General features: G+C 26.6%; 1 protein-coding gene across 1 annotated transcript in view; it reads right to left on the minus strand.

Annotated features, from left to right (window-relative positions):
- The window catches only part of LOC109602045 (paired box protein Pax-1), a 25,306-nt gene extending 12,133 nt beyond the window's left edge, over positions 1-13,173 (minus strand). Inside the window, exon 1 of the mRNA XM_020018368.2 lies at positions 12,705-13,173. Within this exon, the coding sequence (XP_019873927.1) occupies positions 12,705-12,714 (10 nt within the window). The 5' untranslated portion in view covers positions 12,715-13,173. The remainder of the gene's footprint in view (positions 1-12,704) is intronic.
- Between the last annotated feature and the right edge of the window lie 4,793 nt (positions 13,174-17,966).

The following is a 17,966-nucleotide window of genomic DNA, read 5'->3' on the forward strand; positions in this document are numbered from 1 at the left end:
AAACAGGATTTATAAATATTTTAAAAATTGCTTTAAATTTCTCGTTAAATTTTATATTATATATTATATTAGTTGACATAAAAACGAATATTATTAATTATAATATCAAATTCAGAACTTTAGTAAGTTAACAAAAGTCCAATAACAAAAAATTTACTGTGGATTAAATTATAGCAATAAATAGGTATATAATCAATAATACATACATTAGTGATGATCTTATTTATATTATAGATTCACATTTATATAACCAATGATATACTACTAATAATTTATGATACACATTTTAATTAGACATAATTGTTGTTTCTCATCCATCAATGAATAAAAAACTTATTTAAAATTATATTTTCAATTTTCTCATGCAAACTAAATTAACGTATGTAAAATTTTTTTGTAAAGTACAAAAGTTATTAAAGTAAATATGGGTAATTTTAAATATATGTATCTACGAATTTACATCACAATTTGAAGTAAAAGTTATTTGTGTAAATTCAATTTATTTTAATTATAAATATCTACGTCACAATTTTCGTGGAAAGTATTTAGAATTAGAATTGTGGAAAAAAGCAAATTTAATTGATTGAGAAGAATTATTTTATTAACAAAATTAATTAAATATAAGTACATAATTTATTTAAAAAAATGGTGAATGCGTTAAGCATACTTGAATACTTGAATTTTACATGTAACGTAGGTGCAAAACTTGGCACGATCAACGAAAATATAAAAAATAAAAAAGACAATTTCAATCCAATTTCATATCGGTAAATAACGTTCGCGAAATCATTATTAACATTGTTGCAAATGAGGTCCTGCTGCCGAAACGGTACATTTCTAAAATTAAGCTGCCCATTAGTGACGGTCGTATTTTCGTTGTGGGCCGGACCATTTGTCGAACAACCGAACAACTGAAATTTTCGACAGACTGAGCGTCGGCGTCACGGCGCATTGATTCGTTTCACTTATTTATGTGTATTTATTTATTTATTTTTTTCTCCTTTCTTCTAAAACCCAGTTCTGACCAATTTGCACTCGGTAAAATTATTCTCCGGGAACGTTGTCAACTGCCGCTCTCGCTTTCATTGTTTAATGGGGCCTGTGGAATTTATAGTTCGGCAAATTGCGTTCACTCGTCTACATTAATTAACACGTGCACGTACGATTTAACAATAATGGTGGTCACCGTGCACGTCATCGCGAAACTTGCGACCAAAAATGTGGTTAATAAATTTACAGTGGGGGGGAGTTTAGTTGATATTTAATTAAATCGTCAGTCGAGGCAGTAAATAAAACCGGCGATACGTACACGACATATCAGAAAAATAAAGCGGTCCGAACGCGGTGAGCCAGTCTGGTTTGGTGAGAACATAAATTACTGTGGTTCAGATCAAAGAAGGCAGGCAGGCAGTTTCGGTGTCGTTTTGTTTTTAGACAAGTCGGGACCGACATTGTCAACACGTGTTGGATAATGCATCAAGCCCACTGCAAAGTTCAATTTGCGGCCCTGTTCCATTGATATTATCCGACTGAAATTTGAGGATTTGTACAACACATTTTCCAAATTATTATGTCATTTTGTAAATTAACACATTTTTTTTTCGGTCGGTATAATGTCCTCTTTTGTATTGGAGGCTTTGAATATCTGATACGGTTCAGATTTTGTTTAAGTGGCTGGTGTTCAGCAAATAAAAACACGTTTTTATAATTTTGTTAATTAAGATAAAGAATAATACAGTTTGTATAAAGTTCTTTCATATGATAACTTTTGAATGGAGCCAAATGTCAACTTCGAATAAAAACCATGTAAAATGTGCCAAAGTGCCCAGTATCATATGAGTACTCTTAACTATATTTTTTAAAGTATGGTCTTATGATATTCCTATGAAAGATAATCGAAAGTTACAAAGCGATTCATTTACTATATTAGACAAAGTTCAAAAAAAAATGTTCAATGTTTATAATAGAAAAAATAGTTTTTTTCTTTTTATTTTTTTGGAAGACAACTATTTAATGATTCTTCTTATAAGTACCATAAACAATTATATTATTTTATTTAATGCCAAAAACACGTTTATACTTTTTACTTTTAAATCATTAATGGTTCAGAAGATTAACAATTAACTTTATACATATCATATTTTTTTTTCTATATTACTCGACTCAAAGTTTTTTTATACATTAAAAAATTGCATTCATCATTTAATTTAACATCTATCAATTAATTCTTCTACTTAGTGCAATTTATCATTATAATTCCATTAGAAAATTGTGATTTTGAATTACATCGTAATCATAATACGTATTTTTGTCAAATTTGATATACACTCAGTTTAAAGTATATAAAATTGACTAAATAACGCCTTAATCAATTTTTCTAATATTTTGGCTAAAAAAATGTTAAAAAAGGGGTTACAAAGGATATAAACACACATATTGTGCCACAATGTATAGTTAATTTTAAATTTTGAGATATTATTATAGATATAAATTTGTTATAATAATTTTAAAATGTCATGAAAGTGATAAATAAATGAAAATTTATAGTTAACACGGGTCTAAGCCTAATATTTTCCAAGCCGGTGCTTTAAACCTTACTTAAAGTAGTTATTTTTATTACATATTATATTAATTTTAATATGTTAATTATGTAGTAGGTAGTTTTTTAAAAATTATTGGAATTTAGAATCATAATTTTGTGTGGTAGTGGTAATGAAGAAGATAACTATTTAATAATATTTCTTATAACTATTTTAAATAAATTACGTAAATTATTTGTTTTATTTAATGTCAAAAACATGTTTTACAAAAATAATAAATTATTAGGCACTCTTGTAACTTTAATTCTAACATGATTTTAATAATTAATCATTCAAAAGACGAAAAAAAAAACTTTGTATTTACCATAAAAATTGTTTTCTCTATTATTCTACAAGATTATATTTATTTAGAGTAAAAAAATTAATAGAATTGAATTGAGCATTTTTTCCATCATTTAATTTAATATTCTTCAATTAATTCTTTTATATAGTCAGTGTAGTTTATCAAAAGAGATAAATTCATTACAAAAATGAATAATTACACCGTGGACAATAAATATGATCATATTTATGGTAAAATTTTCTAAACACCCAGTTTAAAGGATGTGAAAATATAATATCAAGGACCTAATAATTTTTTCTAACATTTTAATAATAAAAACATTAATGTCAGATGTGTTACAGAGGTCATAGAGAATACAATTTTTTTTTAGTATTTTCTTGTCCATTTTTTGATATATTATTCATTAAAATCGGGGAATAAATAAAAAAGTTATGAGGGTGTTCTTATCATATCACATTTTAAATATGCCACAGTGTATAATTAATTATAATATTAAAATTTTTTGTTCATATTTTTTTATTTCTTTAATATATTCTTATTTTTTTGAATAAATTGAAACTATACACTGCTGCTTTCTAAATTTTATAAAAAGATGACAAAAATAATTATTATGTTGTGAATAAGTCTACAATTAATTAAAGATATAAATTTGAAAATCATTTTTCAAATGTAAGAAATTTTAAGGTTTTCATAATGTATAATTAATATGGCCACTCATTAAGAGGCTATTTTTATAAATTAATTAAGTTAATTTTAGAAAACTATATAAAATGAGTTGTTCATGTTTTAAGAATTAACAAATCTAATTTTGTACATTATAATTTATAAACAAGCAAATATTTTTTATATAATTAAATATGAAGAAGGTGTATATGTTGTGTATAACGATTTTTCACAAATATGAGAAATTCAAGGTAATACTTACAAATTGTAATATCTATGCCGCTTGAAAAGTTTATAAATTTTAATATATAAAATATTACTTTCAAGTTACTATTAAAAATGATTATTTCGAACCTAACAATGCTCTGTTGTAAAATCATTAATAATATGCACACAAATTTTAATTTGGTAATGTTTTACAGTGAGAACCGCGTGAAATTAGAAATTGAACCGGGAAATGTTAACAGAAACCAAATGGTTGGAGATTTGTTTGGGAAATTTATGGTTCAGTAAAACCTTTAATACCAACTAATAAGTCGGTGGCGTTATTAGTTACTCACTTCTCAGTTAAACACTTTATATATCATCGTGCCCAAAGTTGTTGTGATATTTTTATACGTGCCGCCTCATTTTCATCCTCCAACACTAATTAGCTTTATACTTAAATAACCGTAGATCCTGTGAACATCACAAACATATTTTTTTAATCCATTTATTTATTTTTATTCGGTATTTTTATATTGGGAAAAAATTGTGTGGTATTATAAAATTTGTAAAAATAGTAAGTAGTCTGCGATAGTTGAGAAGGAAACATTGTGATAGTTTGAACAGACAAACTAAACAAACTTTACACATTATACAAGTCTATGACCTATTTAATTTTAGTTAGTGGTTTTAAAAAGATTTCAAAATATCGAACTTTTAATTGGTTAATTTAATAAATCTGCAAGAATTCTTTTTAATTATTTCACTTCTAAAAGACTTCACGTGACTGTAGAAAATTCTAAATCCTAATTAATTTCAATTGCAATGGTCCAGAGGAGTGCGCATCATTAGTTTCCAAGTCTTCAAGGAACTTAAAGGGACTTGCCAGGCTATTTGTATTGTTAGACACGTGCTCGAAATCTATTTATCTATTTTAAATGTCAGAGGTGTAACTAATGCATCCTTGGGGCCGTAACCCCAATTTTAGACGCAAATTGCTGTAGATAACATTCCCCGCATTTCTCGTGCAGGACTTGAGAACCTAAACAACCGTTCTCAAGCCTTTGGAGACGACATCGGCGACTTGTAACATCTCTCGTCTACATTTTTAAGGCGGGATTTTATCATGATATACTGAATTGCGAATGGGATTTTATGTATGGACTGCAGAATTTTTGTGTGTTCTTGTGAAGGAAGTTGTCCAATCAAAATACCGACCTGGTTGATGTGGTACCCTTGGAAATATTAATGAGTTTTGGTCACGTGTGGCTATGTTTTCGACTTGCGAAACACCCCAGGGCAGATTCAGGAATTTCAATTATTTCTCTTAAATTATATTAGGTCAAAGATTGTCATATGGTCTGTTTTTCCAGAAATAGAAATTGTGAAACCTAGATAATTCAATAGAAAATGGCGAGGATTGTAAACACACTAGTGGCTAAAGAAAATATTTACTTCAACTTGAAATAATTAAAGACATAATATTTAAATTAATTAATATGCTTAAAGAATATTAATGAAATAATAAAACAAACCGATAATTTTAAACTGTGTAGGGTCAATTCATATTTACTCAGTCGAGGTGACCTTCGTGTCATGTCTATCATAAATATTAATAGGAAATGCTTACGTAAAATTAAATGCAGAGATGTAAACTAAAATATTATGGATTTAATTTGAATCTGAAATATTTTCACGGGGGAAATTGAAGAAGAATGAATTTGTCTGCTGCAAATTTTCATCAATTAGTGATGTTGTTATTTAGGATATGTATAATTTCATTTGTGCTTCAATATGGTGTTTCAAGATATCAAAACTTTATGATCAGTGAATATGGTGTATCAGAAAAAATTGACATTATGGTCTTGTTAACTCTAAAACTTAAACTATTGATGGGAACTAAGGCCAACTATTTGATATTATGGAGATGTTTGAACACTTTATTTCATGGTTTAATTGAAATCAATAGAAATTTGATAGGAAACAAAGTTATTAAGCGAAGATTTATAACAAGGAATCAAATCTCCTAAGATTCTTAAGAGTTCAAAACAAAACCAAAAGCTTATTGGTAATACCAATGGTATTAGATCGATTATTTCTAGTCTCCAACTTCTAATTCAAATATGATAGAATTACCAATTGGGATTATCAATTAAAATTTTTCTCAGTTTTTGGGTCCAAACAATTTTATAGGAAATAAAGTGTTGTAAACCAAGAAACAAGAACGTCATAAAAATTATTAAGTTTAGAAAATTATCAGTTTATTGATAGTACCAATGGTACCGTATCATCGATTATTTGTAGTTTTGAGCTCCCAATTCAAATTTGATAGAATTACCAATTGGAATTAAACACGAACGTAAGATTGGAATGTCGTACCATATCAAAGCCGGTTATTAGCTAAAAGCAATAAAAAAGCCTACTGGTACTTGTGCATGTTTGTCCAATAAGTGACTTAATAGATAAAAGATGAAAGAGACAATATGGTATTTGCGTTCGTGGACGGTAGTGCGGTAGTGCTGTTTGTAAAAGTACTCGAGACAAAGAGCGGAACACTGCAGCACACCTTGGGGCGTTCGAAATCCATTTAGACCATTTAGTGAGCAAATTTAAACAACGCTGCCGTTCGTATACAAAAACAATATTTGCCTTTTTACCGGATTATTGGTTTAGGAGGATGCGACATGTTCCATCCCACAATGGTACTACAACCTCTTCTTCTGCCAAAACCCACAATTAATACTTTTGTCGAAGCAATAAAGATTATTTATGATGGTTTTCCTTCAAAATGTGTTTGAAGTACCGGTTTTATCGTTGGTAATTTATTTTCAATCATCGGTACTGCTTGTTGCGATGCAGAAGTTTAATTAACACTTTCGACTTAGGTCTGCGAAGTGTTTTTATGGCGCAAAATGAATTCCAAACTCCAAGAGAACCACGATAAGGTGGTGGATTTAAAATGGCACATGGTGTAACGTTAGAGTAAAAATCACGGTTACTTGGAATTGCCCAAGACGATCGTATAAATAGCCGAAAGTGTACATCAAGCTGCGATATATCTCAGTGACCCGTCAAAAGTTATCTTGCACGGGTCATTGCGATAAGATTATGTCTTTCAAGGCTCACTTGTTTTAAATTGCCTATTCACTCCTGTTTGGACGTTTGTACCGCTGTTGTGGCGTCTCGCTGGTCTTGTATTTTCCACTTGAATGTTTGACCGGCTTTACGAATTAGGAATTTGTAAATAAATATTTAAAAATCTGGTCTATTTAATAGCGGCCTACCGGTGTTCGGGAGACGGCTGCTTTCCACTACACAAACAGCCGCTACTTTGTTTACACGTGCAGTCCAAATTTACCTGTCAATATTGGTTTTTAAATAATGGAATTTGTGCCGGCAATTTGTTCAATGGGAATGAAATTTATTAGAAAGATGTCAGCGGCTAGAGATTTATTTCTTGAAATGAAATTGGATTTATGAATGCAGAATGATTGTTTGACTTTAAATTCCAATCAGATTTCAGCAAGAAAATTGTTCATTATGTTAAATAGTAATAATAAATATAAATTTTAGGATACATAATTAATAATAAATTCTATCCAATAATATTTATTTTTATATTATATTATCTTCGATAATTTTATATAATTGTTTAGAATAAAATGAATAAATAAATAAAGTCTAAATTAATTTACAACAAACAATTTTGGAAACATTAATACAATAAAAAATACACCATGTTTACCAAACTTATCAAATATTATATGTATCTGTTTCTTTTATGATCTCTAATTTTTAGTACTTAAATTGAATCTCAAATTTTTGCCCAAATCCAAATTTATTTTTATCGTTTTCTAATAATTTCGTGTTTCTTATTACTTAATCCATGTTTTTTTCTGTTTGATTAGTGTTTTATTCTAAGCTTGATTATAATAAATATTTTATTATAATTATTGTTTTAAAAATCTTTGAATATGAAACCATTTCCGGGTGGTTGTTTTTAATTTTCTTTAATAATAATAGCTTCAGATAAAATTTATCAATAGCTCTGTACACACGTTGCTTTTAAAAATTGCAAATCTTGGTCTGTAAAAAAAGTGTCGAGGTCGAAATTTATCTTATGACATAAATTTTTTTACTCCAACTTTAAAGCATCTCAATGAAGATAGTTAGATCGTAAAAGGAGAACTGTCAATAATATTTGTAAATTATGGAAATTATGGTTTAAAAACCGTCTCAAATATGTGTATCATTTAATAGACAACTAATTTAGATGAAAAAGTAGAGTCAACAATTTGGGATATCCTATATTCGAAATTGTTGAGTATTTCTAGACCAGATAGAGAAAAACTGACTTAATTTTCTGGAAAAGTTGATTTGATCTAACCACTTCCGAAATATTTAAAATTAAATTAAAATCTTGAAATTTATTTATCTAATTTCGAGATAATAAATATTAAGTAAAATTGAAAACATACTTACATATTTCAATCAATATTCATGTGAAATTCAGCCAGAAAAAGCAACATTTTGGACAACAAAATATATTTCAAATTCGACATATAACAACAAATTTTACAAAACATCAGACCAAAGTTGTGACATCTACAACCGATTTTTAACGTCCATCGTTTTCAGCGACTTGTACAAAGGTACTAAACGATGTTAAATACGTGAACGTGAAGAACGATCGTACAAACATAATATAACGCGTGACTGAAAACCACAAACAAACATTTCTTCGACCAGGTGTGCGTGAATTTATGTTAGTCACCGTTACGCCGACTACTCAAAACATTGTTTCAAAATCATCAAAACAAAAAAAAAAATGTCCAATGTCAAAGCATAATTAATACATAAAAGTGAAACTGTTTTTTTTGTATTTATTTTTGTTACACACGCATTGTCAGATTAAACGGTGACGATTTTAGATAATTAAATCAATCATTTTGGTTTTACAAAATTGATACAATTTATCAATTTTACGATGTTAAAATGTATGTTTAAGAGTAACAATTTCTTCATTTAATAAAATGGTTTTAAACTAAATGAAAACAAAATTATATTGGAAACGAATTTTTATCTTACCAGATAAAGGCATTGGGGATATTCATTAATTAAAATCTCAAAAATATTAATATCGAATTTTAATACTTGTATTACTCATTTTATAATTAAAAACAGTTAATTTATAGTTTTTTATATATTATAAATGAGTAGATATATAAAATGCAGCAATTAAGTAATTTTTGTGTTTGATTAAATCATTATTTAATTTAATTAAATTGATATAAATATTATACAAAATTCATATTAAATGTATTAACTTTACAGATAAGTGTTGTAAAATATAGTAATCAGTACATTTTTTAATACAATAGGATTTAATTTTAAATAGAAAATTTTCATGTTACTTTAGATCAGAAAGTGATTAATTGTAATTTAATGTAAAAATATTATATTCGGCCGTATTTGAATCATTGATCACCTACTTTATCATTTTAGAAATATACATTCTTAAATATTCAATATTATTGGACATATTGTTGGTATATATTGGTGTTGGTATATATATATATATATATACATTAATAATATTCAGTTTTCTTTTAATTAATTAATGCTACAAGTACAATTTTAGTTGATACACTATATTCACTATCATTATCATTATTTGATATTCTCATGTTTTTATCATTGCATTCCGTTTAATAGGTCAGAAGAAATAAATTCATTGGACTAATATGATTCTAAAAAACATAATATGCAATATATTTTTATGAAATTTAATATTTTTAAAGTATAATAATTTCAGTGAAGAAGTTTTTGCACAAAAATAAAAACAATTCATTTTTTTTTCATTTTTTGCTTAAAACTGTTACAGTAGACTTCCTACAAATGATAAAAAGCTATTTTTATTACACGTTTTCTTCTCTACTTCATCTTTTGAACTATTATTCATTAAAATCTAATTTTAAATTAAACAAAGGTATCAATTTAAATGGACCATACGTCTCTATGTTTACCAAAAGACATTTTCATATTTGCACAATATTTGACACAATTTAAAAACAATAATTATGAACTAATTTAATTGTTATAGTTAATTATATTAAAAAATATTATTTAATGTTTAATTTTGTCTTCAATGCCATGTATTATTTTTACCTAAATTTATATTTCAACTAAAGAAAGTAATATAGAAGTAATTTTCAAGGTATGATTAGAAGAAATAATAATGATATATAATACACATCTCCAAAATGTTTAGTGATATTTATATTTTATAATTATATACAGATCGATAATGAATTTGACTATTCTCCCAAAATTCTTCTATAAACTTTCAAAAATAGCAACTTATTCCAAAATATTAAATTTATAATTAGACTGTAATTTGTAAATTAAACATAAAGTGTAAGTGTTAAATTTAAATGATTGAATTTTTTATTATTGAGATTCTTTAAAATAAATGAATAAATCCTTATATTATATTATCCCTTATAACTTAAGTTTACAGTTTAAGACACATTTTTGCTGTAAATTTTAAAATCAAAGTAGAAATTCAAGTATTGGGGGGTGGGGACTCTCTACGTCATATATTCATTATAAATAATGGATTTCTTAGAACTCTGAACATCAAGTAATATCTTAAAATATATTTGTGATTAATTTAGGGTAATAGTGTTGTTGCTTCTAGTGTCAGTAACGAATAACCCATATCAAATAAAACAAATTTGTTATCAAAAAAATACAAAAATTAAATATAAATTTAAAAATAATTTTTTAGAATCACAGTTTCTTTTATTAGTGAAACTAATTGTAATTTTTAATAAAGAAAATTTGACAATTATTGAAATCTTCTTGAAATTAAATGAATAATTCCAAACAATCTGGATATTTATATAAAATTTAATAATTATTTAAATATCTTTAAAATCAACGAATAACAGTTTGGGACATGTAAAATCTGATATTTATAAGTATTTGAAACCCATCGATATATCGAATCGAATAATTATTAACACGACCGGATTAATCTCAAATAAATTAAGTAATTTAGAAGTGATTTTCAGGATATGAATATAACAAATAATAATATACATAGAGATCAATAAAAATTTATTCCAGAAACTCTCAAAAATAGCAATTTATTCCAAAATATTAAATATTATTGATATTCTTTAAAATAAATAATATCTTACAATACATAAAATCTGGATAATTATCAACATTTTTTTTTCATCTCCACGGCAAAAAATATTGTGGGACTCCCTTATAACTTAAGTTTGACACATTTGTGCCGTAAATTTTAAAATCAAATTATGAATCCAAGTATTGGGGAGACTCTTAACGTCACACATTCATTATAAATAACGGATTTCTTAGAGCTATGAAGTAATGTCTTAAAATATATTTGTGATTAATTTAGGGTAAATTAGATAATATTTAAGAGTGCTGTTGCTTCTAGTGCCAATAACGAATAATCCATATCAAATAAAATTTGTTATCAAAAAATACAAGAATTAAATATAAATTTAAAATTTATTTATTTATTATTTTATTGAATGATTTTTGATGTTTCTTTTATTAGCGAACTTGATTGTACTTTTTAATAAAGAACATTTGACAATTATTGAAATCTACTTTAAATTAAATGAATAACAATTTTGAACAATCTGGATATTTATATAAAATTTCATAATTATTTAAATCTTTTTAAAATCGAACGAATAACAATTTTTGAACTGTAAAATCTGAATAATTATCAATACTATCAATATTGAGTGATGGATAATTATTAACAAGGCCGAATTAATATATTTAATATTTTTGGTTCTCGTGACAACAACAAATAATCAAAATAAATTAAACAAATTTATTATTAAAAAAATTAACACATATTTAAAATAATATAATCAGAATGTTTTTTTAGAGTAATAGATTTTTATTCTTGAACCAGATTGTAATTTTTAATAAAGAAACTCTGCTTTAAATTAAATGAATAACAGTAATATGTAAATATTACTACTAAATAATATATGAATATGTAAAATCTGAATATTTATCCATATTATCGATTGATATAACGATCCGGATAATTATCAGCAGTGCCGGATGAAATTCTCAGCAGTCACAAGGCAAAAAAAATGTGGGACACCCTTATAACTTAATGTTCATACATTTTTTCAGTAACTTTTAAAAACACATTAGAAATCTAAATATTGTAAGCCCTTAAACGTCGCATATCGAATTTCTTGAAACTCCGAGTATCATGTACGCACTTAAAATATTAATATGGTTTATTCAGGTTATATTAGATAATATATTCAATATTACCGAAAAATATACTCAATATTGTTGGTTATCGTGCTACCAACGAATAATCCAAACCAAATGAAACAAATTCGTTATTAAATAAACACAAATTAAACATAAATTTAGAAATATCATTTAAGTGATTTTTTAGATCAATAAATTTTTATTAGTTAAACAGATTGTAATTTTTAATAAAGTAAATTTCATAATTATTGAAATGCCTTCAAATTAAATTAGTAACAGTTCTGAATATGTAAACTCTGGATGATTATCACTGTCATCGAACTATATATCGATTTGTATAATTATTAACAGTGCAAGATCATACTCCCAGGAGTTCTAAGACAAAAATTTTGTGGAGCACTCTTATCACTTAATCTTGATATATCGAAGTTACTTTTAAAATTAAATTAGAAATCCAATTGTTGTGTGTTCTTAAACTTCACATATTTATTATGAATATCACATTTCTTAGAACCCCGAATATCATATGCTATTTGATGTATAATATATTCAACACTATCTAAAATATACTCAATATTGTTGGTTCTAGTGCCAGCAACGAATATTTTACATGCGAACCACATAAACACGATAAATGCCAGTTCAGCAAGTTCAAAGTAAATCCAACTCACCAGTATCCATGTTTTCCGACCTATCCGAAGGGAAATCACGATCGTCCGAATCACCTCAGCCGTCGCACCGGCCGCCCCGCCGAATCGAGACGCGTCAACCCCGCGCAACCGGACCCCGTCGACGATCGGCCTTCCGCACCCAATTAAAAACCGGCCACCGGCGCCCGTGCCAATTAACCGGATCGTAAACGGCAAGTTGGGGCACGTGCAAAATGACAAAAAGGCGCGTACCGTTCGTCGTACCGACGATACGGCGGAGCGAACGAGCACGGCGCACTCCCAAAAAGTCAAATTGGCCGCGACCAAGCGTTCATCTGACGAACCGTGGCGGCAGCGGCAGCGGCGAAAAAAAAAAATCTCCCCGGGTCAAATTGGACGAGACAAAATGCTTTTGGCCGTCGTCTTGGTCGTCGTCGTCGTCCCTATAGTCGTCGTGCACACAGCGTAACAAACGCGCCACGTTTATCTCCGAAACGGATCTCTCCGCAACCATTAATGTGTGACTGTGGCATTTGGAGCGCTTCACGGTCCTTCACGGGGGCGCCGTCCCGTCACGGGCGGCGCTTGCACGCCCTCAGCGCCCAACAAAATGGCAGACGCGGCCGTGCGACCAATCGCACGCACGTCGGTCGTGTCCCGGAGACGTTCCGATTGGCGGACGGGGCGGCGGTGACGGCGTCGCATCGCCGCAACGGGGGTCACGACTCGTTGGGAACTTTTATAGGGGTATCGGTGCATTGTGTGATTTTTATTAGCTGCCGATCGGCTTGGTCGATTTTAATTGTTTTGCGGGACGCCGTTTTGCCAACGAGCGTTTTTGGTATTGAGTTGCCTCTGGTGATTAGGTGGTGATTTTGTTTGAACGTTTTTTTGTATTTTTTTATTGAAGGTCGTCACGCTTCGGTTTTGTTCGATTGGTTTATGTCAATGTTGGTGGTTGCTGCCGAGATCGTACCTGTACACTTGACTACATGGAAATAATTTATATTTTAGTGTCGACGACTATGAAACGTATTTTTTTGCGATCAGCCGTGACATAAGCCATTACTACCGTCACGGTGTACATGATATATTTTAATTTTTTATAAGACATATAATACAAACGTGATTACAAGTAATATTAAGATACTGTGTTTTTGAAATAAACTTCTAATTAAATAAATAATAGTATGTTAACATAAATGCGAAGAAAAAATTTTTTTGGTTTATTAAAAATTATTAAATTCCTTTCTTTTTTATAAAAACTAAAATTATGTTATTTAATTGTATTTTTAACAGTAAATTTTCAGTCGTAAAAATAATCATATGTTAAATAAATACAAAGAATAATAATATTTTTCGTTTATTAAAAATTATTTAATACTTGAATTTCAAATTTACAAGTAGTTCTCTTTTATAAAATTTAAATTTCAAGTATTTAATTGTGTTTTTGAAGTAAATTTCTAATCCTATAAATAGTGATATCTTAAATTAATATAAAGAAATAAATATTAATATTTTTGGTTTATTAAAATTTATTAAATATTCGAAAATAAATATTTATAGATACATTTTTATAAAATTTTAGTTTCGAGTTGTTCGTTGTGTTTTTGAAGTAATTTTCTAACCTTATAAATAATTAATATAAATATTAAATTAGTATAAAATAAACAAAAATTAATATTTTCTTAAAATTATTAAATTTTAAAATTTATATATTTACAGATAATAATTTTTAAATTTCCAGTATTTAATTGTATTCCTGAAATAAATTATCAGGGTCAATGGTACGTTACATTAAAACAAAGAAACACAAATTAATATTTTTAGTTTAATAATAATAATTCTCTTTTATAAATAAATAGTGACATCTTAAATTAGCACAAAGAAATAAAAAATAATATTTTTCGTTTATTAATATTTATTAAATATTCGAAATATCATATTTTATTTTTTATAAAATTACGAGTAGTTCATTGTGTTTTGAAGTATAATAATTATCTAACTCTATAAATACTCATATGTTAAATTAGTATAAAGAAACAAAAATTAATATTTTCTTAAAAATTATTAAATATTGGAAATTTCATATTTACAGAAAATTTTCTCTTGCAGGAAATAAATTATAATTGTGTTTATGAAGTAAATTTCCTCCTATAAATAATGATATCTTAAATTAGTATAAAGAAACAAAAAATAATATTTTTGCTTAAAAAAAATTATTAAATACTAAAAATTTTATATTTACAAACAATTTTCTTTTATAAAAGTTAAATTTCTAGTATATAATTGTATTTTTAAAATAAATTTTCACTCCTATAAATAATGGTATGTTAAATATGTACAAAGAGGCAAATGTTAATATTGTTATTATTATTTATTAAAAATTATTAAATACTGGAAATTTCATATTTACAGATAATTTTCTTTTGCAGAAAATAAATTTTGAGCACATAATTGTATTTCTAAAGTAAATTTTCAGTCCTATAAATAATGATATGTTAAATTAGTACAAAGCAACAAAAAATAATGTTTTTGCTTTATTAAAAATTATTCAGTACTAGAAACTTTATATTTACAGACAATTTTCTTTTATAAAATGTAAATTTCAAGTATATAATTGTATTTTTAAAATAAATTTCCACTCATATAAGTAATGGTATGTTAAATTAGTGCAAAGAGACAAATATTAATATTGTTGATTTATTAAAAATTATTAAATACTCGAAAATTCATATTTACAGATAATTTTATTCTACACAAAAATAATGGTATGTTAAATTACTATAAATAAACAAAAAAATAATATTCTTGCTTTATTAAAAATTAATAAATACTAGAAATTTTATATTTACAAACAATTTTATTTTATAAAAGTTAAATTTCTAGTATATAATTGTATTTTTAAAATAAATTTCCACTCCTATACCTATTTATAGGTATAGGAGTGGAATTACAATAGTATAAATAGGCAAATATTAATATTGTTGATTTATTCAAAATTATTAAGTACTGGAAATTTCATATTTACAGAAAATTTTCTTTTGCAGAAAATAAATTTTGAGAAAATAATTGTATTTCTAAAGTAAATTTTCAGTCCTATAAATAATGGTATGTTAAATACTAATTTAACATACCATTATTTATAGGAGTGGAAATTTATTTTAAAAATACAATTATATACTTGAAATTTACATTTTATAAAAGAAAAAATTGTACTAACAAAGAAACAAAAAATAATATTTATGCTTTATTAAAAAATATTAAATACTATAAATTTTCTATTTACAGACAATTTTGTTTCATAAAAGTTAAATTTCGAGTATATAATTGTATTTTTAAAATAAATTTCCAGTCCCATAAGTAATGGTATGTTAAATTAGTACAAAGAGACAAGATAATTTTCTTTTATATAAAATAAATTTTGAGCATATAATTGCATTTCTAAAGTAAATTTTCAGTTCAATAAATAATGGTATGATAAATTACTATAAACAAAAAATAATATTTTTACTTTATTAAAATTTATTAAATACTATAAATTTCATATTTACATACAATTTTCTTTTATAAAATGTAATTTTCGATATTTAATTGTATTTCTGAAGTAAATTTAAAATGGTATGTTAAATTAATAAAAAGAAACAAAAATTGATATTTATTAATTAAAAGTCATAATTACAAATAATTTTGTAATTTTAATTTCTATTATTTCATTATGTTTCTGAAGTAAATTTCTAGATCTACAAATAACGGCATGTTAAATTACTATATATTGTATGATATATTTAAAAAATATACTTCTAGTAAAATAAATGTACTATGTATAAACAACATCTGTAAAAATAAACTTTTGTTCTGTTCTTCTTCTACTGTCTGTATCGATAACGACGATTTGTGACCATTGAATGAATGTACATACACATACTCAAAATTCCTTTGTTTATTAGAACAGTAATATTTATGAATATAGATAGCTTAATTAACTTTGGCATGCAATTACATTAATAACACTAGTGATTATTCTATTCCATTAAACTTTGTAATTATAAAATGTAATCACCTAAGAATTTTAACTTAGAATTGAAAGGAAGCACATACTTTACCGCTTTATCATAACCTGCCATAATTATTGTGTTATATTGGTATAAGCGTTTTCACGAATCAAATTTTAAAATATTGCCAAACTGAAATTAATTCAATTATTTATAATTGAAATTTTTTTCTGTACGCCAGGAAAATTATTTAACAAGCTGGTGCGACAACCTGAAGATTTTGTGATTTTCTTTCTGTGACAATTTATATCTAGAACGTGCACACTTCGTGTACATGACATCTACTCATGTCGTGCCATTAAGGATCAGAAGAAGAACAGTGAAAGCACAAACGCTGGATCAGATGCACCGTTGTCGGCAGCGGAGTTTATTTTTATAAGAGGGTTGCCGCTCCATCGACTGTAATTTATGATTTGCTAATATCTCCACTAACAACTAACCAACTTGACTAATGAGTGGTCTGATGAGCAACGGCTGGTAGCAGGAAATTAACTAATACGACTCTTGTGCACTTTTTATTTAGACAACCCATACGATTTCGAATCAGTACCGTAAGTGCTTGCTGCACTTTTAACACGACTATTCCGTTTAATTAACGAGCCACATTAGTTTTACCATTAGGTGTAAGTGGCATCGTGAATGGTGCACGATTTGTGAATGTTCATAGTTTTGTAAGTGTTATTTCGGTCAACGAAATCAATTTGTATAATTTTTTTTAATCAGAGTTTGTTAATAATTATCGTTGTCATCAATGTTTATCAAGAATATTTTTAATTTTCCTGTTTTTTGGAAAAAATTACATAAATTAAATATAAAAATAAAATGATATCTACGAATTCTCAGTAAGGCTTCTTCTACACTGAGAAAACACAATACCTTAGTCTTATTCATGTAAAAAACTATGATATATCTATAATTATCTGTTACATGTATTGCTTCCTCTATATTTCTCAGTAATCTGTGATCTTATTCTCATAAAAAACTCTTGATTTATTAATTTGATAATTTGTAATAAAAAAATAAGAATTATTTATTTTTTGTTTATTTACACATTCTCCATCTATGCAAGATCTCTTTAAAATGTAAAATTTTATCAAGGCCTCTAAATTTCTCAATAATCTGTTTTTCTCTTACAGTGTTGATTAGTGAGGAAGCTCAATCAAACTTATTCACGTAAAAGACTCTTAATTTTGATTTATTAATTTGATAATTGGTAATTTACACCTTC

The sequence above is a fragment of the Aethina tumida genome, chromosome 1, assembly GCF_024364675.1.
Source record: "Aethina tumida isolate Nest 87 chromosome 1, icAetTumi1.1, whole genome shotgun sequence".
Classification (NCBI taxonomy): domain Eukaryota; kingdom Metazoa; phylum Arthropoda; class Insecta; order Coleoptera; family Nitidulidae; genus Aethina; species Aethina tumida.